Below are 22,758 nucleotides of genomic sequence, written 5' to 3'. Positions count from 1 at the left end.
TTTTCTTCCATTCTTGAGATACTTTGCTAAGAACATTTTCTAATTCCATCCATATAAACATGAAGGAGGTAAAGTCTCCATCTTTCTTTAGGGCTGCATAATATTCCATGGTGTACATATACCACAATTTATTGATCCATTTGTGGGTCGATGGACATTTAGGCTTCTTCCATGACCTAGCAATTATGAATTGTGCTGCAATAAACATTCTGATACAAATATCTTTGTTGTAATTCGATTTTTGGTCTTCTGGGTATATACCTAATAAAGGAATTGCAGGACCAAATGTCAGGTCTATTTTTAGTTCTCTCAGTGTTCTCCAGATGTCTTTGCCAAAGAATATATTTCAACGAATTTGTCACATTATCAGACATTAACAGAGATGCCCACTGAATATTAGGTTCCTCTCACTTTTAATCAGAGCAAAAAGAAGACCAGAAATTTTCTGGCTGTTAAGTAGCTGACCACTTTCCACAATTATTAATATTAAGCTACAGTGCCTAGTCTTGCCATTAGTGGAAAGCTTGGCGGGCCCCACCAAAACCGGCCATGGGATGCAGAGGAAGGCAAGTCGGGGTGCAGAAAAGAAAACGCAGGTGTGTGAGTGCCTGCTAGGGTGGTACCGACTTTCTGTCTGCACAAAGACAGTTCCTTTTTGGCAGGAGGGACTTTACTCCTCTGCTAAGCCTCACTGAACTTTGGTGTCCACCAGAGTGGACCAGGGATAACCTCTGACCTCCCTGAACAGAGCCTCCAAAGCATTCTGGAAACCTAGCAGTTCACAGTATGTCACAAATCATGGCGTCCTTTTCCTTCTTGCTCAAGGGTGAGACCAGGTTGGCCTGTGGGCTGGTGCTAACCAGAGAGGGGAATGTGCCATTCATCCTGGGTCTGTCCCCACCTGCATCACACTTGGGTCTGGCTGGAAACAGATGGCACAGTCAAAGGGTTTAACTGAAATGAAGGTAATGAAGGAGCTATGGACCGAGGTGTGGGCAGGTACAAGAGAACCAGCGAGGGATGGTGAGGGGCCCAGAAAGTAAGTGAAGGGAGAAGAGAGTAGGAAGGTTAAAATGGACAGGAGGCTTTTCTAATTCCATAACGAATATTCTGTAGTCCAAAGTCTTCATATAATTTGGGGGGGAGGGGAGGGCTGATGTTATATAGAAGTCTCGATGAGTTCAACATTTCTGAAATTAGAGTGGCCAATTTCTTTTTCTCATTTAGAAATTACAAGATAAGGTATAGTTGGTATATTTATAGATTTGTTACCATAACCAAACTACTTGATTATAAAGCCAAACTATCATTCATGGACTCAACAAATATAGAGTGTCTACTGCATGCCAGAGATTGTTCTAGAAGCTGGAAATTCAGTAAGACAAAAGATAGACCAGCTCTCTGCTCCTGGTTGTGGTGGAGACGCTCAATAAACAAAAGCACAGATAGATGTGATTTCAACACAGTGGCAAAAGCTTTGATGAAAATACATAAATAGTAAAGAGCGGTGGCTAAAGGCCTGGGTTCAAGAGCCGGACAGCTGGTCCCAGCTCTGCTATTTCCTTAACGATTTGGAAATTACATAACCTCCCTTGGCCCCAATTTCCTCCTCAATAAAGTGCAGATAAGAACAGGATCTAGCTAGGAGGGGGATTTTTGTGAGAATTTAATAAGGTAGTTCATGGTCAAGGCTTATAGCAGGGACTGACACGTGGCAAGCTGTTAATAAATATAAGCTTTTGCTGCTGTAGACTGCGGGTGTCCAGGCAGGCTTCTCAGAGGAGGTGACCACCACACAGAGATCAGGTGGTGGAAACAGCAAGAGCGAGACTTAGGAAGGAGCACGCTGAGCCTTGTTTACGGAACAGAGAGACCCGGGAGGCCAGAGTAGAGCCAGGGAGGAGCTAAGTGGGGTACGATGGGGCAGACCATGCAGGGACTTGAAGGAATTTGCTTTCGGCCCAGATGGACGGGTAGCCAGGCATTGCAGGCTTTATGCAGAGGATACACCAGACCTGGTTTCCACTTTGAAAAGATTCTGCTGACTTTTCTGGCAAGGAGTGTGAACTAAAGGGGGTAGAGTAGAAACAGGGGTGGGGTGATTAGAAGGTAACTCGAGTGACTCAGAGGAGAAACTGGGGGCTTAGATGGTAGAGATGGAAAAAGAGCGATGATCAGCAAACCATGGCCCGTGAGCCCAAACTGGCCCATGAACACCATGGGTTTGAACTGCATGGGTCCACTTATAGAACGATTGTTTTCAACCAAACATGGGTCGAAAATATAATATTCTTAGGATGTGAAACTCACCTATATGGAGGACCCACTTTTCATACACATGTTTCTGCAAGACAGACTGGGTACTAGAGTATTTTCAGATCTGGCTAAGTGTGGGGGTCCAGGAACCAATCCCCCATGGGTTACGAGTGACAACCGTAAAATCTCACTGGACACAGCCATACCATCTGCTCACATATTATCTGTTGTTGCTTTTGTACTAGAATGGCCTTGAATAGTCGTGAGAGAGACCACAGGGCCAGTCCATTTACTGTCTGGCTCTTTACAGCAAAAGTTCATCAACCACTATTTTGGAAGAAGAGCCTACAAGATTTGTGGAAAGATTTGAGAGCAGGGGTAGAAAAAGAGAGAGGTGGATTATTCCTGCATTTTAGCCAAGAATAATGGGGTGGTGCCATTTCCTGAGACAGGGATGGCGTGGAGTTGGGGTACCCAGGAGGAGGTACCTAGATGAGAGCTACCATTTGGATGTGTTAAGTTGGGCGTGTCTCTTGGACATCCAAGTGGAGATTCTAGGGAAGCAACCAGATGCCCAAAGCAGGAGCTCAGGGCTAGAGGAACCAGTGCTAGAGCCATCTGCAAACATCAGTTCCTTCTCTTTATTTCTGCTGCCATCATAGCTTCTATCTGAGCCCCTGTAGTGATCTTATAGCTGCAGGGAGGGTGAGCTCACCTAGACAGGGGAGGCAGACCGAGGAGGGACTAGTACCAGGGCTAGAGCCTGGGCCTGTCCCACACGGAACAGCCACATCAAGGAAGAAGAGTCAGCAAAAATGGGTGAGAGAAATGCCTGGGAAGGTGGGGGACAGTCACAGGAGCACATTGGAGATGTCAAGAAGAAACAGAGAGTCAACGGAGGGCAGGGCAGCCATGCCCGTCTCTGCAGAAAGGCCCAGAACTGAAATTGGCATAGTGGAGAGGGAGGCCTTTCAGCAGATGGAGGACAATGCCAGGGGGCCCCTGGGGGAGGTGAGGAAGAGAATGGGAGATGACTTGTGGAGACAGCAATTACCAAAGGCCAAGGTGCTCCAATGCCATGAGCAGAGGACACAAGCAGTGGGGGATTTTTATAAGACACACTACAGAATATTTTTTAAGATAAGAGGAAGGGTCCAGCTGAGAAGAGAGCAAGGTCCTTGAAAGTGGGAAGGGTGAGAACCACAGATCAAATGGACAGCATGAAGGAGGAGGAGGAACACTTTGTCCTTTGTAGCAGGAGAGAAGGTAGGAGGTGTGAGTGCATATTCAGGCAAGTTGGTGGATCTCATGGTGAGAATATGAGAACACTCCTGACTGATATTTCTGTTGTCTGACTACATAGGAGAAAACATCAGTGGGGTGGAATGGTGGGGAAGTCTGAGAAGACAGAGGAGCTTGTTACAGAACCACTGGCCTTTAATCACATCCCTTTGGCATTCTCCGCAGCATCCTCCACAGAGCTAGTTAACATAGTTGGGGTACAAATACCTGCTAGTGAAGGGCATAGAGTCTGCCATATGAACTTGGCTATTCTTTTGAGTCAGGGTGTCGAGGGCGTGTGAGCCCAGACAAGCAGGTTCCCTCTTTGCAATGTAATGCCTGCCTGGCTGTTTGTTGAAGGCAGTGTCTCAGGTATCTGCAAACAGTTAAGTCAAATAACCACCCCTTCTACCACAAATGTCACCTCCAGTAGACATAAGCTGATAAACACTGCCATAAAGATAAGATGTCAAGACAACTGCATTAAGGCTCTCCTGATCCCCTGGCATCCCAGCCAAGAGCAAACACAAAATGTTTGAATCCCACCAGGCAATACTGTGGAATTCAACCACCAGCCCAGCCCCGATGTCACTGTAATGGACATGGTGTGTCCTTTACTACGTGACATTTCCTTTTCTTCTCTCCTCTGCCTGTTAACTTGTGATCAGATTCCTCTCCTGTCCTTTTCCTTTCTTCCTTCTTGCTTTCTATGCTAGTTCACCGGAGTTAGATCTCTTATTTTCATTTTGCTATGGACATTTCTCCTTTCCACTGATTATCTTTTCTCCAGTGGTGCCCAGACCCCATCACATCTTAACTCTATCAGAGAATACCCTCCCCTATCCAACACCATCAGAACGTGGGTACAAGAGTCAGCAGGTTCCCTTTTAATTTTCTATATAGATGCGCCCAAAATGCAACCAACCTACATCAAAGAGGAAGTATTGGAATAGGATTGAAGTGGGCGAGATATGGGTTAGAACTGTCCTCTTGCTTTTTGTATTTCAACTATTAGGTAATCAGGGGTAGAAGACTCTCAGGTCTTTCCCGATGCATCTTTTGTGAAGATACTTTGTGATGATGTGACATAGATGCATGACATGTTTTGCAAATATTTGTTGAATCATTTGGTCTGGGAGCCGCGGTCGTAGGATCTGTGCTTTCAGATGCTAGACTACATACTGTATACAGGAAGAACATGTGGTGTCTGCAAAATATGCAGAAATCTGTTGAAACTCTTCTATTTTAGAATCTATTCTGGCTAGTTTTCTATATTTCTACTAAAGGAAGAAGAAATCTGCCCCCTCGATGTTCTGAGTGAGATTAGAGAGTACTGATGGGCCTAGAGGAAGTGGAAGTGTCAGAATATGCCCCACGTTTGAAAGCCCTCCAGCATGCAGACACTTGGCTCCCAGGCATGGCCACCCCATATGTCATCAGCCCTCAAATACCAGAGAGCCACTCCAGCTTAGGTCCCCAAACTGATCACACAACTGCAGAGAGCCACATGCGAGCACAGGGCAGGAGCAGAGTGGGTACCATCTGAATGGTGGTCAGAGTCAGTAGGGCCATCTCTCCCTTCATGTTCAGAAATTTTCTTTGAAGCAAATAATGTGACAAAGTAGAACAATTAAGGACTGTCATAGTCAGACTGATAGGGATCTGAAAACAGGATCTGACACTGACTAGCCGTGTGATCTCGGGCAAGTTGCTTGGTCTTGCTGAATCTTGATTTTGTCTTTACAATGGCTGCCATACCATCTAAGCCATAGAATTACGGTGAAAACTACAGATAACATATCCAGAGCACCTGGACAACGATATAACTATGAGCAGATAGCCTAGGTTTGACTTCTGAGCCACAGGATGATCTAAACATCTCTTGGACTTAAACATTTGATGTTTAAAATTCTGCAACTCAAGATTTAAGGTGAAAGGAAGAAAGCCTGACACTAAGAGTCACCACGCAATACACATGTGTACTTATCCCTAAACTAAAACTAAACCATGGCAATAAAGCAAAAAGGTGCTCCTTCCATGCATGTGCCTCTCACCTTTGTCCCCAGCATGGTGCCTGCTCTGCCTAGTCCAACTGTCTGGTTCTGATATGCAGAAGGAGCAGAAGGGGGCAGGGCTGCTGGGATAGACAGGGACAGGATGGAGGGGCCAAGGAAAGGAAATGTGGAGAGTCAAACATCAAAGGCACATTTCCTCTGGGCCCTGGGAACATTTCTAGTTTCCAGGCTAAGAAAGTTGAGTAACAGCCTCTGTCAGTGCTCAGTTCTGCAGGCAGAGGAGCAACAGTGGCACCTTCAGGCCAGTCAGATGAACTTGGCTGGGGAAATACAGTCAGCTGGTCAACCTGCCTTTTCCCTACCTGCACAAACTGGTATTGTGCACAAGTGCACACCACCTCATATAAAGCTCCGGACCCCAGAACTTACCTGATATTTCTCCCCTTGCTGTTAGAAAGACTTCAGCCAAACTCTGGGGAAGATGGAAACTCGGCAGAATGTTAGGGCTAGGGCAAGCAACAGAAACTGGGCTTTGATTATTCAAATATATATATATATATATCATTAAGACATTGGACAGCTTCTAGAATCTCTGGGATAACTGGAGAGCCGGGCTCATGGGACAGAAATGTAGGGAAGACAACATTCAGAACTCAGTCAGAGCATACCCCTGGCTGATTCTGGTGAGGACACTGTGGCACTTGGCCACAGCTGCCACCAGCACCGATACCACCAAGGAGCTGCAGCGGGACTCACTGCCCCTGCTGGCCCTGAGGAGTGGATGCTGCAAGTGATACCTGTGCTACCACACAACTAAAATCTCCATCTTCACCAGCCCTCCACTCAAAGTAGTTGCACCATTGCTGTAAGGGATCCTAAAGAAAAGATCCTGCCATGTGGTTGTGAATTCCCCAAATAGAAAAGCAGCAGAATACCAATAATTGTCCCCTGCAGAATGGGATTGCAGAAGCAGCAAACTGCTGGCCTGCCATCAGGAGATGCCCTGGGCCTGCAGAAAATTATGTGAAACAGTAGAAAATCCTTAGAGCCAGAAATTCAAAAATCTGACTGGGTCACTTATTATCTATGTGATTTGGGCAGGTAAATAAACTTCTCTGGGTTTTTATCATGTGTGGACTAGGAACTACAGGGCTGCTGTTTATATCAAAAGAGATAATTTTGTGAGCAGACTTTGAAAATTGTACTGAGTAAAACCATTTGTCTCACTCAGTGCCATCTTACCCATCTGTAAAGTGGGAATGATATTCCCTACACTGTGGGGCTATTGAAAGGTAAGCTAGGCTATTATAAATTAATCCTTTATTTACAGATTGAACTTCTCTACTGTCTGGGATGGTAGGTGTCTTTGATACTGCAGGAGCCGGGTGGAAAAGGGTGGAACCTGGCTGGTGGGCACATCATACCATTTTTTTCTACATTAGTGTGGGTATAAAACCTTCCATCATAACCCTTTTTTTAATGAAGGGTCTTGGACTTAGAAGGAACAGCTCACAATCTCCATATTTTATTATTACTGGATCAACCCCAGGACCCCCATTCCTCAGGCACGATGGCTGCCTCTTGGCCCAGGCTTCCTCGGGCCACCGATGTTAAGTCCGTATCAAAGAAAACGTCTGTGACAGCTAAATGTAGGTGTGAAACAAAATGCAAAGCCCCAAAGAACAAATCAACAACTAAAGAAAAACGGAAGCAAAACAAACGCTCGTGTACCCCTCTAAGGGGCAGCGAGGTAACCCGTCCAATGCACAAAGACGGACTCAAAATTTCTAAAACTGCACCTGTTACTGACCATAGCAAATGAGCTGCCAACACGCCCCCCGTGGCTGCACCCCCGGGTGCCGCTGCGGGCAGGGCAGCGGGCTCTGGCCGTGGCCACACCAGCGGCCCGCGGGGGCTGAGTGCCCATCGCAAGTTCGACGGCGGAGCTCTTCCACCAGTAAAGCCTCCACTGGCCCTGAGGAGGTTTCAGGTCGCGTGCGAGATGCGGCCGGCCCTGATGCTCGCTCAGCCAGGCAATCTCACCTTACCATCCCGGATCCCCCCCTTAAGGCCCCAACTGCCCTCCGCCTGCCTAGACAGCTGGCGGCGCTGGGAAGCCCAGAACGCACACGGCCCCCAGCGGGGCGGAAGCGCTTCCGCCCCCAACCAAGATGGCGGCGGGGCGGGGCCAGAGGGCGGAAGTGGCCGGCGACCGCTGACTGGAGCACCATGGCTGCCACGGTGGCCTCCCCAGCGCTGAAGCGGCTGGACCTGCGCGACCCCGCGGCGCTTTTCGAGACGCATGGAGCGGAGGAGATCCGCGGGCTGGAGCGCCAGGTTCGGGCCGAGATCGAGCACAAGAAGGAGGAGCTGCGGCAGATGGTGGGCGAGCGGTACCGTGACCTGATCGAGGCGGCCGATACCATCGGCCAGATGCGCTGCTGCGCGGAGGGGCTCGTGGACGCCGTGAAGGCCACCGACCAGTACTGCGCCCGCCTCCGCCAGGCCGGCTCGGCCGCGCCCCAGCCAGAGCAGGACCCGCAGGTCAGTCCCCGTAAGTCGATTCTCCCGCCGCCCAGTCCCAAGGCCGGTTCGCACTCCGCCCCCGAAGGACTCCCGGGTCAGTCCCCGCCCCCCAGGTCAGCGCAGGCCGCCGCAAGCCTAGTCCACCCTCTGGCAGTCCCCGCCCGCCAACTTTCCGACCCCGCGAACCCTCACCTTCCCTGGAGGAGCCGGCGCCTCCCTCTTCGGACCACCCTCCTCAGGGGACAGTTCGGGCGGAGTCCTTCACCGGCTGCTGAACCGTCCTGGAGAAGTCATTCGGCTGCTTGTTCAGGAGCCTTCTCGGCTTCTCTGCCCTGATACTCTCTCCTCTCTCTGGCTTCCCTGGGCTCCTTTCAATTTTAGCGGAAAACGCCAGGGGTCTCTGTGTAGATGGTTCAGTACTCCCCTGTGTAACATTTCCTGACATTGTTTTTCTTAGATTTCTCCTTTAGGTCGACCCTTCCCCTACCCCCAAGTCATTTATTTCTTATCCCAGCCTTACCCCCATCACGCCCCAAGAATAACTTCCACAATCCCAAATAGCTCCGCCACCCTTTGGGAGTTGTTGGAGGGTAGTACCGGCTGTCAAGCCCTTACCATTTAATAGCTGAACTAAGGCTCTCCTAATTCTGGTTCTCCTGTGTTCTTTTCTCCAAATGCTATTGATTAGACCCGATGTGGAAGGATGCGCCGGTAAACACATCCTAATATTGTTCTCAAAGAATGGTGACCCAGGGGTGAACTGAGTGGAATAGAGGGTGAAGAAAGTCACCAGGGCCGCAATCATAGCAATCCTGGGCGCGTGCAGCTATGGGTGGTGAATTGGACACCCCTGCATTAGGCTCTTAGTAAGGAGGGAACTCACAGACAGATGAGATTTGGAATGTGGGTGTTATAGTCCATTTGTGCTACTATAACAAAGTGCCTGAGATTGGATAACTTACAAGGAACAGAAATTTATTTTCACACTGTTCTGTGGTCTGGGAAGTCCAAGGTCAAGGGGCTAGCATTTGATCTTGGTCTGCTGGGGGCCTTCTTGCTGTGTCCTCATCTTGTGGTAGAAGATGGAAAGGCATAAAATAACCTGAGCTAGTTCCCTCCAGCCCTTTTATAAGGCCCTAATCCCTTTTCGAGGGGACGTTTGAAGGGAGCGAATCCTAAGAGGATAGGCTGAGATGAGTAGAGGCCTGCACACTGGACCAGATGAAGATTTGGTACAGGGTTGGTGAAGAGGAACAGTCAGCAAGGAAGGCCACGGTGCCTTCAAAGAAACAGGAGAAAAAGCCTGACCATCAAAAAAGGAAGGAGAAAGCTCACACAGGTGGTAGTCTGCAGAGCTCCCTGCCTGGGAGACATCAGGAGGATCACTGGTAGCCAGATGGTGAGATGAAGTATGCCTCTTCCTGGGACGAGGTTCACGCGTGTGTGGGAAAACCTGGGGGCTCTTACAGCACTCAGCCACTATATCACACTGGACTTTGATGCCTTGCTGAGCAGCATTGAGTTCAACTTAATGAAAGCTTGGTGTCCTAAAATAAGCCCCAAATTTCTCCCCAAGCCTGAAGGAAACTCACCTGGCTTTTGTTTGCTCTTCTGACTGAAGTTCTATGCCCTTCCCTGCAGCCACAGCAGCCATCCCAGGAGAACTTCTATAGCATGGCTGCCCAGATCAAACTGCTGTTAGAAATTCCTGAGAAGATGTGGAGCTCTATGGAAGCCTCGCAGTATCTCCACGCCACACAGCTGTACCTGCTCTGCTGCCACCTTCACAGCCTGCTCCAGCTGGATTCTTCTGGTTCCCGGTATAGCCCCGTGCTCTCACGGTTTCCTATACTCATCCGGCAGGTGGCAGCAGCCAGCCACTTCCGGTAAGTGGATCCAGTGGAAAGAGCTCTGGTGATGTGGTGATGGCTGAGCTTCACCACTACGGTTTTATGGATTCTGTCTTCTTTCCTGATGTACAAGGCTTTTTACCCCAGATGTTAAAAATTCCCTACTGCCTCTTGTCATCATTTTTCTAGGTCAGCTATCCTACACGAGAGCAAGATGTTGCTTAAATGCCAGGCTGTGTCTGACCAAGCTGTAGCTGAGGCCCTGTGCTCTATAATACTCTTAGAAGAGAGTTCTCCTCGCCAAGCCCTCACAGACTTCCTGTTGGCCAGAAAGGCAACTATTCAGAAACTTCTCAATCAGCCACACCATGGTGGGTGTGGCTTCTCTCCAACCTTTGGTCTTTAAGCATGGGTTAGAGAAGGGTGAGCAGCGGGAGACTGAAGCCTTCAGAGCATCCTGTCTTTATGAAAGGAAATTGTAAAGGAGAAACAGAGGATGGTTTCTTCTTGTAGGTGCTGGTATCAAGGATCAGATCTGCACATTGGTGGAATTGCTGGCTGCCACACTGAACCAAGCTCATGCCCTTTTCTACACTATGCCAGAAGGTCTGCTGCCTGATCCAGCCCTGCCGTGTGGCTTGCTCTTTTCTACTCTGGAGACTGTCACAGGCCAGCATCCTACTGGTGAGATTTTAGTCAACCTTTGTTTTTTATGGCTCATTTGGTTGCTGCTTAACTCAACATCTGCCATGTGCCAACTGTTATGCCAGGGTCTGGGGACAAGAACAGATCCTGCCTTCTTGGAGGTTACAGTCTGGTGAAACAGGCAGATAATGAACTCATGAATGTGCAGATGACTTGCTAATGTCAGTATAGGTCACTGTTATAAAGGCGGAGTTCAAGTTGCCTTGGGAATATTGAATGGAGGAACTCACCAAGGTCAGTGAAGGCTTCTGTGGAGAACTAATATTTCAACTGAAAACAGAAGGCTGAGTAGAAATCAGTCAGGTAAAGAAGGCAAAGAAGAGGGTTCTAGGCAAAGGGAAGAGGATATACCTAGGTCCTCAGGCAAGGAGGGTGTCTAACGGGTACTGCAGGAGGTGGGGGTAGCATGAGAAGAGACTGGAGGTGTGGCCAGGGCCCAGCCTTAAGGGCCGGGGAGTTTAGACTTTATCCAAAGAATGACAGATTGGTGTGGCCCCTCTGTTATATGTCCCCATGTATCCTATGCTTTTGTTTGGTAGCATTTATCCCAACTGGAATGAAATAAATGCATTTGGACTTTATGTAGCAATGGATCTCCATGGGGATAGAGTGGATGCTGAAAGCTCACTGAGGAGGCTGCCACCATGATCCAAGTGTCAGGTGCTGGAGACTTGAGTTAGGTGGGAGCAGTGGAGATAGAGGTCAGTAGACAACTTGGACATCTGTGTAGGAGAGGGTTGGTGTTGTATTGGCTATAGAAGGCAACAGAAGGGAGGTGTCCACATTAACTAGAAAAGGGGCTGGTTTGAAGGTGTCAATGATGGGTTCACTTTGAACTTGTTGTGTTGAAGATGCCTGAGACCTTGGCATGGGGCTGTAGTGTGAGCAGGTGCCTATGGACCCTGATGGAGCAGCAGGTCTGGTTAGAGACTTACCCAATGACACATCTGCACGGGTCTGTTATTTGAAGCAGTGGAAATGGGTGAGATCAGTAAGGAAAGAAGATGCAGTGACTATACCTTATGGAACTTTAGAAATCCAGGGTCAGATGGGGGCATTAGCAAAATCGACTAAAGAGATACAGCCAAAGATGGAAAGGAAATATGTGGAGTTTGGAAATAGCCAAGTAGTCTTTTCCAGAGAGAGCAAGAGACGTGTACTACGAAGCCTTTGCTCAGCTGACTTTATCTCCCAGCTAGCGTACCACCTCCTTATGCTTTGGTTTCTCTCTAGGCGCTTCCATTTAATGCTTTATCCCTCTGGGGAAGGGTGAGCGCTGGGTACTTTGTCATGGCACTGGACAACAGGGCAGCAGTGCCTGGGAAGGGCCTATGTCTCCAACTCCAGAAGCTGCCTCATGGTGCCCAGCACAGACCTATGCCCTTCTTGATGGGTCACTTCCAAAAAGCTCCAAACAACTCAGTAATCAGGATGAGTGGTCATCAATCCTTCCTTAGATCTTCATGGGAGGTGGGAGGATGGTGAGGATGGGGAAGCAATTAACTTTTACTTTCGACAGCATAAGTTCTACTTTAAAATCCTGGGACTGCACAGCACTCCCTTCTTTTTTCTACTCTTCTGACCGCATTTTTTCCTTTTGACCTTTTTGTTTGCCATTATTCTCAAGCAGTAGGATGACCAAAGTCGTGGGGAAGCTGCCCTGCTCCCTGATGGGGGGACATCGTCTGTACTTCCTTTTCCCCACTATTCCAGGAGTCCAGTTTGACCTTCCTAAAGAAGAGCTAGACGATTTTCAGAAATTCCTTCCATTCTAGGTTTGTGTTTTGATGTGCTCTTCAAAGGGTGGCCTAGACTACTTCTCACTTGGCCTTCTCTTTAGGAAAGGGCATTGGTGTCCTGCAGGGGGAGATGAAACTCTGCAGCTGGTTCAAATACCTGCCAGCCTCCGTCGTTGGGTTCCGGCCGGTACTGCGGACACTCGCACATCCCATCAGCCAGGAGTACCTGAGAGACACGCTGCAGAAGTGGATCCACATGTAAGTGGCCAGAAAGAGCTGCCCTAAGGCTGGCAGTAATGGCCTGTGCAGCCTTGCATGGGGCCATATGAGGGTCAGGGAAGCAGGAGCAGGAAGCTTGAGCTCCCAGGTGACGAGCCATTCTCTCTCATGACAGACACAAGGCCTGTCATCGCCTGTGTGGCTACTCAGCACCCACTGTGGGAGATGGATTTGTTCATCCCATCAAAAGATGATGTGGAAGGACAATTCCTATGGTTTTATTTAATGCATTGGTTTTTGAAGCCATTCCCTGGGGCTCTAGACTTCCTTATACCCTCAGGGAAGGAAGGGTGGGCCTGGTAAGATGACAGATGGCACCCCCCAACCCAGCCAGAAACACTCTGTGTTGATAGAGATCTGTCAACACTCTGAGATACACACATGTATTTAAATACTGGAACTCAGGTAAGAGGTTTTCAGATGGAATCCTGCTGCTGTAAAAGATCTGAAAACCGTGCATCTCATGGAGCACAAGGGAGATGATGTTGTTGCAGGTGTAATGAAGACATTAAGAATGGGATCACCAATCTGCTTATGTATGTGAAGAGCATGAAAGGTCTTGCCGGGATCCGGGATGCCATATGGGAGTTACTTACCAACGAGTCCACCAATCACAGCTGGGATGTGATTTGTCGGCGCCTTCTGGAGAAGCCACTTTTGTTCTGGGAGGATATGATGCAGCAACTGTTCCTCGACCAATTACAGGTGAGGTAGAAAATCCCAAGGTCTTCCTGCTTCAGAGCCAGACCTAGTATCGTATTTGCACTGTTCTGGGACACTTCTGTCACTTCCCTGCTTAGTAACAGCTCCAGAACTAGAGCTGAAAACGGTACCAGGCCTCTGTCAGTCAGTCAGGACCATGCCCATGTCCATTAGTCATGGCTTCTTTGTCCTTTGCCAATAGCACGTTATCTTTCTCAATGTGTTAGAGATCATTCAGAATGTTCAGATCAATTGCCATTGGTGCTCTTTCGATATCCTTAAAGGGACTGTGATTAGAACTCTTATTCTTTTTTAGACCCTGACGAAAGAAGGCTTTGAGTCCATCTCCAAGAGCTCCAAGGAGCTCCTGGGCTCAGCTCTACAGGAACTGGAAAGCAGCACCGGCAGCTCTACTCCAAACAAGCACATCCACCTTGAGCAGAACTTGTCTCTCTTCCTCTGGTCCGAGAGTCCTAGTGACCTGCCTTCTGATGCTGCCTGGGTCAGCGTGGCAAACCGGCGTCAGGTGGCCAGTAGTGGCCTCTCCATGAAAGCTCAAGCTGTTAGCCCTTGTGTCCAGAACTTCTGTTCAGCCCTGGACTCAAAACTGAAGATCCACCTGGATGACCTCCTGGCTTACCTTCCCTCTGATGACTCGTCACTGCCGAAGGAAATTTCCCCCACGCAGTCCAAGAGTTCTGCCTTTGACAGATTTGCGGATGCGGGGATGGTGGAGGACATGCTGCGGTTGCACTCGGTGGCCTGCATCCAGCACATCGTGGACTGCATCTGGGCGGAGCTGCACAGCATTGAGGAAGCTGTGCAAGGGCAACAGGACGTCCTGGGCAGTGTCAAGCTGCACGCGGTCCTCTTCATGGCCAGACTCTGCCAGTCCTTGGGAGAGCTGTGCCCCCACCTGAAGCAGTGTATCTTGGGAAAATCAGGGAGTGCCGAGAAACCAGCAAGGGATTCCAGAGCTCTGAGAAAACAGGGCAAGGGCAAGACTCAGGAAATCCTTCCCACGCAGGCCAAGTGGCAGGAAGTTAAAGAAGCACTGCTCCAGCAGAGCGTGATGGGCTACCGGGTCTGGAGCTCTGCGGTCGTCCAAGTGAGTGGCGTATTTTCTTAGGCCCGTTTTATCTCATTTGTCATATTCCAGTTTTACCAACCTCAACAGTGTCGTTCAGTGACAAGGAAATAACAGTTCTTATTCCATACACTTTGTCTCTGCCAGAGAGTTCAAATGTAAAAACTTTAACACCCATTTTTAGCCTAGATTTTGGAGACAGAAAACTTCCATTTTTTCCTTCCATCAGATGAGAATAAAAGATTTTTTGCCGGGACAGGGGCTGCATTTCTCACTCTGCAGACTAAATACCATAAGATAGCACTTGACATTTGTAGGTACTTAGCAACAAAATTCCCATTGCTGATACCGATAATTAGCCAAAAGAAGAGTGATGTTTGCAACCCACCCTTCACACCCGATCTAAGCAGCTTGAGCTAGCTGATCTTGAGATTACACTAATAGTTTTAGACATACTCTATAAGGGATCTGATTGAGTTACATGGAAAATATGTGCCTTTTATTGCCAGGTTTTGATTCATGGATTCACCCAGTCATTACTTTTAGCTGATGCTGGCTCAGTCCTGGCCACAGCCACCAGCTGGGATGAACTGGAGATTCAGGAGGAAACGGAGTCTGGCAGCAGCGTCACATCCAAGATCCGACTCCCTATTCAGGTGAGCACATCCCACTGTTGTAGGGACCGGAGGCTGAAAAAGAGAAAAAACTATTACGTGGAAAAGAAAAAGATTTTAGAAAAATCATTCAACATACAACTTGTAAGGAAAGTCATACTTAGAACTTTCTTCTGTGGGGGCGTAGTGGACATAGGACCAAGTAAACAGCAGACTGTTGAAGAGAAAGTCAGTTAATGATTCTTTCCTTTTATAGTATGGGCTCTATGTTGATTAGAACCACATATTCTAAAGTAAAAACAGCAGCATGAAACACGGTGCCACCTGCCAGGTCAATGTCAGACCAAAAGGGGATGACAGCAAGTTATACTTAACAAGGGGCTTTGTATCTGTTAAATGGTTTGCCGGGAAGAAGGCTTAATTGGAGAGGTCAAGGTCCTGGCATACAGGCCTTGTAAGGGTAAATGGATCCACTTTTACTGCTTGGCATTTAATTGGTCCACATTGGCAACAAGACTTTCCTTTGCTTTTTTAGCCATCCTGGTATGTACAATCCTTCCTGTTTAGTTTATGCCAGGAAATTAATCGGATTGGAGGCCATGCCTTGCCAAAGGTGACCTTGCAGGAGATGCTGAAAAGCTGTATGGTTCAAGTAATAGCTGCCTATGAGAAATTGTCAGAAGAAAAACAGATTAAGGTAGGTGTTTGAATGTTTCTCATTAAAAACAGACAAATAAAAACCTTAGCTTTTTCTTGGCTCTGGGCAGTTCACATCAAGGATTCAAACTGTTAAGGATCATCTAGCCCAGACATCAGGTCCTATAAAAATGCTGTCTTACTCGGAACTGCTGCTAGCCCTGCATGCTTGACGACACCCATTCTCAGAGGTCAAACAGGTCTTCACGAAGGACACAGATCAGTATCAGTGGGAAGGACAGGACGAGAGCTGCAGGGTCACACAGGCCTAGCTCCCAGGCCCGTCGCTGCCATTGCACACTGTGGGCTGTGGGCAAATCACTAACCTCTCAGTTTCCTCAGGATCCAACACAATCACATCAGCTGCTCAGCTGGTTTCCTCACCTGTAAGGTGGAACCCCCTCCCTGTCTCCCACCTCAGGGCTGATTGTGAGGAGGTTAAGATGAGCACAGAGCACAACCTGTGGTGCAGAGCGCCCATGTAGGTGGCGCTGTGTCCCAGCCCGCCACTCCCTCTCTCCTGTGAAGCATTGTGCCCTGGGGTATGTTCCCATTTCATTAATAACACTCTTAAGAGGTGTCCTCTTGGAGCATCCTCCAGGTTCCTCCCTTCATGCAGGTAGCTTTTTTCGCCTTTAAAATGACAATTTGTAGCACCTGAGGTCTTATTTATTTATTTATTTATTTATTTTTTTTTGAGACAGAGCCTCAAGCTATCCCCCTGGGTAGAGTGCTATGGCAACCTCCAACTCCTAGGCTCAAGCGAGTCTCCTGCCTCAGCCCCAAGTAGCTGGGACTACAGGCACCCGCCACAACGCCCAGCTATTTTTTTGGTTGCAGCCATCATTGTTGTTTGGCGGCCTGGGCTGGGGATTCGAACCCGCCACCTTAGGTGTATGTGGCTGGCGCCTTAGCCGCTTGAGCCACAGGCGCCGAGCCTATTTATTTATTTTTTCTGAGGCCTTTTTTAAAGGGCTGAGTCCCTTCCTGGCTATTAGGTTTAGTTTTAAGACCAAGTGTTAGGCTGGTTGCAGTGGCTCACGCCAGTAATGCCTGCACCTTGGAAGGTCAAGAAAGGAGGATCACTTGAGGCCAGCACTTCAAGATGAGCCTGGGCAACATCGTGAGCCCCTGTCTCTATAGAAAATAAAAAAATTAGCTGGATGTGGTGCTGGGCAGCTCTAATGGAGAGGCTGAGCCCAGGAGTTTCAAGTTGCAGTCAGCTATGATCACACCACTGCACTTCTGTCTGCATGATAGAGCAAGACCCAATCTAAAGATATGACCAAGTGTCTAACATAACCTGTTTGTTGTTATGAGATTTAACCAAGCTGTAACTCAAATCTAAACATTAAGCTGTTTATATACTTGTATAAAAAGTCATCTCTTCGTGCTGGGGACTGGGAATTCATCTGCAGAAGGAAGGTGCGTTTCCAGTAACCCAGAACCGGGCGCTGCAGCTGCTTTACGATCTGCGTTATCTCAACATTGTTCTGACAACCAAGGCTGAAGAGGGCAAGAGCAGCCGAAGCAAGCCGGACTCCAGGTGTAGTATCCTCTCCACTGAGCTGTCACAAGACAGGCTCTTCCACATACAGAGAGCCCCTTGCTGGGAAGCCACAAAAGAGAAGCATCAACCTCTTAATTATAGGTTCACTGTGTTTGTTTTAAACAGTTAAGTGTTCATATTACCAGCAAGGTAAATAATGGCCACCTGCTGGTTAAACTCCATGGGCAGCTGCTATAGGTAGACCCTCCTCCTCTCTTCTGAACCAGCCTAGCAGCCGCTGAGAATCATTTGAGCCCTTAGTGCCCTCCCTAAAAACAGAACATGAGGAAGGAGTAGACTTCATTCACTTAGACACTACATCAGGTTGCAACTCTGGAGGATTACTGAAGCACGATGATCAGTGACAAATGTGCTAAGCCAGCAGCTAAGTAGAATAAATCCAATTCCAGGATTTCTGTGGCATTAAAATACTGTAAGATTGGTTTTGATCCTAAGAAAGTATGGAGAATAATGATTCTAATCCTTTTCTCAGAATCGAGAAAGTGACTGACCACCTGGAAGCACTCATTGATCCATTTGACCTGGACGTTTTCATGCCACACCTCAACAGCAACCTAAATCGCCTGGTGCAGCGAACTTCTGTGAGTCAGGTCTAAAGCTTGCTCAGCGGGAGTCAGGTGCCACAGGCTCAAATTGCACAATTAGCCTGCTCCAGCACTTAACACTCCAGGATGCAGCACTGGGAGGGGTAAGACACAAATAGCTGTGTGTTGTTGTATGGGCTGAAAGAGGATTAGATGCAGTCTCACATGCTGAGGCAAACATGATCTGACCCCATTAGTTGTCAATAAGGATTATTAAGGTTTTATCCTTCAGAAAGAATAAAAGAACTATATGTCTGAGATGCTGGCCTGTGGGGCCTTGAGAAGGAATTTTGAAGCATCACTACACTGAAGAGAACATTCCCCCAAGTGATAGTTAGAAATAGTGATTATCTAACAGACAAGTGACTTTGCCGTTTCTGTCTGTGAGGTGCTGTTTGGATTGGTCACGGGTACAGAGAATCAGTTCAGCCCTCGGAGCAGTACATTCAACTCCCAAGAACCCCATAACATACTGCCACTGGCCTCAAGTCAGATCAGGTAATGACTCTAGGCTTTCACAGGGCCTGCAGCTGCCTATTTGTGGTACTGAAATTCATTCCCCTTGTCTTAAGGTTTGGACTTCTCCCACTGAGCATGACAAGCACTCGAAGGGGGAAATCAACCAGCAGAAGTGCTGAAACAAAAGCCCAGGTTAGTGCCAACAGCAAGAGGTCCACCCTTCTTGATCCTGTCCCCATGTCCCACTCAGCCACCCAATCAGTTCCCTTTGAAGTAACTGATAAAGAATCGAATGACAAAATGCACTAATGCTGCTTTTAATGGCGGCGCAATAGAGAAGTACAAGGTTTTACTCGCTTGAGCTAATTGAAGTTTTAGAAGTAGCCCACTGACACTACCGAGTAGCTTCGTAATAGAAATGTTTTTCAGGCTTCCCAGGCTGTAGAAAATATACAGGACACAGTGGAGATTCTCTCATGTTTTTTAGTAGAGTGGAAGAGTTAACTGCCAACCTAGCACTGTTTGTACTTATTTGGAAAAAATCTGTTTTTGTTCTGGTGGTTTCCCCTTTTCTCTTAGTTGGGTGGGGGTGGGAAAGAAAATTTGCTTCCCCAAGTTTTATGTTTTCTTGTTAATACACATTTTGTTTCAGTAGGATGCCATCCATTAAGCCTGCAGGAGTCCTCCTGGGTATTCTGAGTTGTGTTGTGTACACGTTTGAGAGTTGCAACAGTTTGTTTTCTTACACACAGAGTTGTTTGTTTACTGTTAGACAAAAGATGAGTGGCGTATCCTTTCCATATTCCCTGATACCAAACCCGTCAAGATCCACAGTCTTCACCATCTTGTTTTAAAATTTGGGAGATCGTAATACAACCAAACCAAACCAAAAAAACTCTGGCAAAAACCACTCACTCCCTAAGCACAGACCTGTGCTGTGCCTTCCCCAGAACACTGTTTCTACTTCCAGCGACTGGCCTTCCAATTCTGTCCCGATCAGAGGAACAGAACATGGAAAGGAGGTGCATATGCATTATGTTTGCCTTTTCCTAGGACATTTTCAAATTTTAGTGCTGTCCCATAATCAAATCTTACACTGTTCCCCGTGTCCTCTTCCAATCTCGAGAAACAGCAAAGTCATCTGACTAGGGCTGTCCGTGTTTCTCAGACCTGCTTGTGTGTGCTGTGTGGCCTCCGAGTGGTGTGGCATGGTGTGGGCGAGCAGGCAGGAGGGTTCGGGTAGACTCTAAGGCACTTTCCTCTACATCCAATGGCAGGCTGTCCCCCCGGCACTCTCCACAGCAGGTGACCCGATGCTTCCTGGCTCCTTGTTCAGACAGCTTGTCAGTGAGGAGGACGACACGTCTGCATCTTCACTATTCAAACTGAGCTGGCTCTCTAGTATGACTAAGTAACACAGGAACACATCCACCTCTAAATAAATACTATATTATTTCTTCTAAAGGTGCCTCTGCTCATTTCTTTTAAAGCCACACCAATCTATCCAGTTCCAATGATGGAATGTTGCCCCTGGTTAATATTAGGGGTTACTTTAAGCATAAAGTTAATCCTTCTCTGAGGATTTTACAAATATTTAACAATATTTGTTGCTTTAGACATCAGAAAGGTTACACTTTATCAGCATTCACCTTGAATATTGAGGCTACAGGTGGAATTGCCAAAGACATCAGGTTAAGCTGCTGACTTAAGTTTCCGAGTAAGACGAAAAGTCATTACATACTTCTTCACCTTCAGAACTGTGCAGCGTTTTCTACTATAGTCTTAGGTGCAGACTGTGGAAGAATATTGAGACAGGTTATCTGAGTATACAAGAGTCTCAAAGACATTCTCCCTGGAAATACAAATATATAACAAAGAGTGGAGACCGTTGTTGGGGGGGTGCTTCTCTTAGTCTGAATTGGATCTGTTAGCCTGTTAGAAAGGAGAGTCCTTGCAGTAGAACATCTACTTACTGAGAGGTAGTATGGCAGTACATTTCAGTGCAAGACTGAGTCAAGATTTCTATATTTGGGGAAAAGAAAAAAGCTTGTTTTTTTCATGGAAACTAGATACTCTTTACTAGTTTATTGAATTTAAAAAATTGAAGATCCCGCATTTTTAAAATGCCCTTTTACATGAAGAATTTCTAATTGACAGATTTGGAAGTCAGTCTGGATTAGGCATACTATGGATCAACACACAGATGAGATTTCCTCATACCACTACCATGACATGGATTTGACACCCTCCCTCAAAAGAATCCTATAAAAAATTGCTTCAAAGCCCCTTTGAAATTGCAATAGTGCAGCAAAACCACAAGTAAACAATTGCCTGTTAACCTGTTATTTCAAATATAGACTGAAAAGCCAACAGGCATTTTTGTGTGTGTGTGCAATTTTTTTTTTTTAAAACAAATCGCAAGTTGAAATATCCAATCTGCACAGCGCTGTCCCTTCATAGAAGGCAAGAAACTGCCAGCACATCATGTCGGAGGCCGTCCCCGGTGCTGTAGGCTGTGAAAGTGGGCCTCCTTCAGGGTCTGGTTGATGTGGAAATAAGGGCCTTGGCACAGTGCAGACTGCTCGGGCACGGGCTGAGGGGTGTTAGGGCTGGATCCGGCCACGGTCTGGCTTAAGCTGCCTTCTGGCCCACTGGCCCTGTCTGGGCTGTTAATGCTGCTGCTGCTGCTGCTGCTGCTACTGCTGCTGCCACCACTGTCACTGCCTGAAGACTGAAAAAGACAAAAACAAGGTCATGATCAGGCTGTTTTTTAAGAGCTTTACTGTGGTTTAATGTACAACAGTCTTGTTTTTTTTTTTCAATTCAGCTTGAAGATGAACACATTGACTGGGCTTTACAAAACACATTCACCTAAGATGTTTTGTTCTGTCCTCACAGGCATCGTCAGGTACCTAGGATTTACTACCCCACGACACAGCCAGAGGTGAACAGACCCAGAGTCAAGCACAGGGCTTCCAACTCCAAATCCTTTCAGCTACATCTCTTCCTTCACACATCTGCTGTACTTACTTTTACAACTCACTTCGGTTATTTCCAATCAAAGGAGGAAGTTTTAGGCCTCCAAGGGAAAGTAACAGTCATTAGTACAGAGTATAATAAAGGTGTCCCCATAACAAATAAGATGGCTTCTAGGTACCCATGAAGATAAAACCTATGCCAATTTTGTGATCATCCTCTCCCCAAGGAAACAGATGGCACTCTAATAGCTGCGGGACAGGACTGTGACATAAGTCAGGCTGCCTTTCTGCAGTTCAGCGTGCCTAAGTATGCCACTGAGCCCTTGGGCCTCGTTTCTTCTTTCACGTAATTACCATGACCTGGTGTATTAGTCCTCTTGAAGAAACTGTCCGAGATCTTTGACAAGAGTCATTTTTTGAAACTCCTGCCTTCCAACACTAGCATTCTCAGAGGGTAGACAACGTTAAGGATCTATTTCAGAGCTATGGTATTTTACAAACTTTTTCCTAGTAGCTGAGACTACAGGCACCTGCCACTACATTCAGCTATTTTTTTTAAGAGACAGGGTCTTGCTCTAGCTCAGGTCTTGAACCTGTGAACTCAAGCAATTCATCTGCCTAGGCCTCCCAGAGTGGTGGGATTACAGGTTTGAACAACCGCACCCGGCCCTATTTTGCAAACTTAATACTGTGTTCCAAATAAATGACAACCCTGATGACTCACTTAGCAGTCCCTTTCTCTATTGCTGAAATCAATGCATGAAAAGTCAGAATCCCAGGAATTAATGATCTGGTGTATAATTTTTTTAACTTAGCCCTTTGATACACACAAACTTGTTTCCTTAGACAAAAACATTGGTTTTGAAATGTCTGCTTACAACTATGTAAAGTTTATACATCAGAAAAAAGACTGGAAAGAAACAGACTACCATAGTTGTGTTAGAATGGAAGAATTATAGTTGCTTATTTTTTTCTGCCCTTTACTATAACTTTTTTTATTTTTTTGAGACAGAGTCTATGTCACCCTTGGTAGAGTGCTGTGGTGTCACAGCTCATAGCAACCTCCAACTCTTGGACTTAAGTGATTCTCTTGCCTCAGCCTCCCAAGTAGCTGGGACTACAAGCGCCTGCAACACCCAGCTATTTTTTGTTGTTGTTTGACAGGCCCAGGCTAGGTCTGAACCTGCCAGTCTCAATGTATGTGGCTGGCACCCTAACTGCTGAACTACAGGCACCAAGCCAACTTTTTTTTTTTTTTTTAGTTTAAGAATATAACTTGGTTCTCCTTCTGAATACTTGACGCCCTGTATGATAGAAGGGCTGATCCTCTTCCTTCAACCTTGCCAGTTGCTGAGATTGCAGGCACATGCCATACTACCTGGCTTTACTATAGTTTTTTTTGCAATGTGGTTAATAT

The 22,758-nt window shown here is 47.1% G+C and overlaps 2 protein-coding genes across 4 annotated transcripts in view; one reads left to right on the top strand and one right to left on the bottom strand.

The window, feature by feature from the left end:
* The first annotated feature begins 7,710 nt into the window (after nucleotides 1-7,710).
* On the top strand, nucleotides 7,711-19,827 carry COG1 (component of oligomeric golgi complex 1). Its single transcript, XM_003786168.1, has 14 exons — nucleotides 7,711-8,096; nucleotides 9,720-9,964; nucleotides 10,118-10,299; nucleotides 10,442-10,612; nucleotides 12,474-12,630; nucleotides 13,146-13,356; nucleotides 13,670-14,461; nucleotides 14,950-15,096; nucleotides 15,590-15,751; nucleotides 17,169-17,296; nucleotides 17,793-17,901; nucleotides 18,293-18,402; nucleotides 18,477-18,555; nucleotides 19,641-19,827. Exons 1-14 carry the CDS (start codon nucleotides 7,782-7,784, stop codon nucleotides 19,776-19,778), a joined length of 2,946 nt encoding a protein of 981 aa, XP_003786216.1. The 5' UTR covers nucleotides 7,711-7,781; the 3' UTR covers nucleotides 19,779-19,827.
* A 606-nt stretch (nucleotides 19,828-20,433) lies between these two features.
* FAM104A (family with sequence similarity 104 member A) overlaps nucleotides 20,434-22,758 on the bottom strand; it is a 17,355-nt gene continuing 15,030 nt past the window's right edge. For 2 of the 3 annotated variants that reach the window (XM_023511020.1, XM_003786166.3), the window contains one exon: nucleotides 20,434-21,094. In XM_023511020.1, coding sequence (XP_023366788.1) covers nucleotides 20,846-21,094 — 249 coding nt within the window. In that variant the 3' untranslated portion in view covers nucleotides 20,434-20,845. The remainder of the gene's footprint in view (nucleotides 21,095-22,758) is intronic. The other variant, XM_012803135.1, reaches the window with a different exon arrangement.

The sequence above is a fragment of the Otolemur garnettii genome, unplaced genomic scaffold, assembly GCF_000181295.1.
Source record: "Otolemur garnettii isolate 467f Iridium unplaced genomic scaffold, OtoGar3 scaffold00018, whole genome shotgun sequence".
NCBI classification, from domain to species: domain Eukaryota; kingdom Metazoa; phylum Chordata; class Mammalia; order Primates; family Galagidae; genus Otolemur; species Otolemur garnettii.
This window is presented reverse-complemented; position numbering and strand designations above follow the sequence as displayed.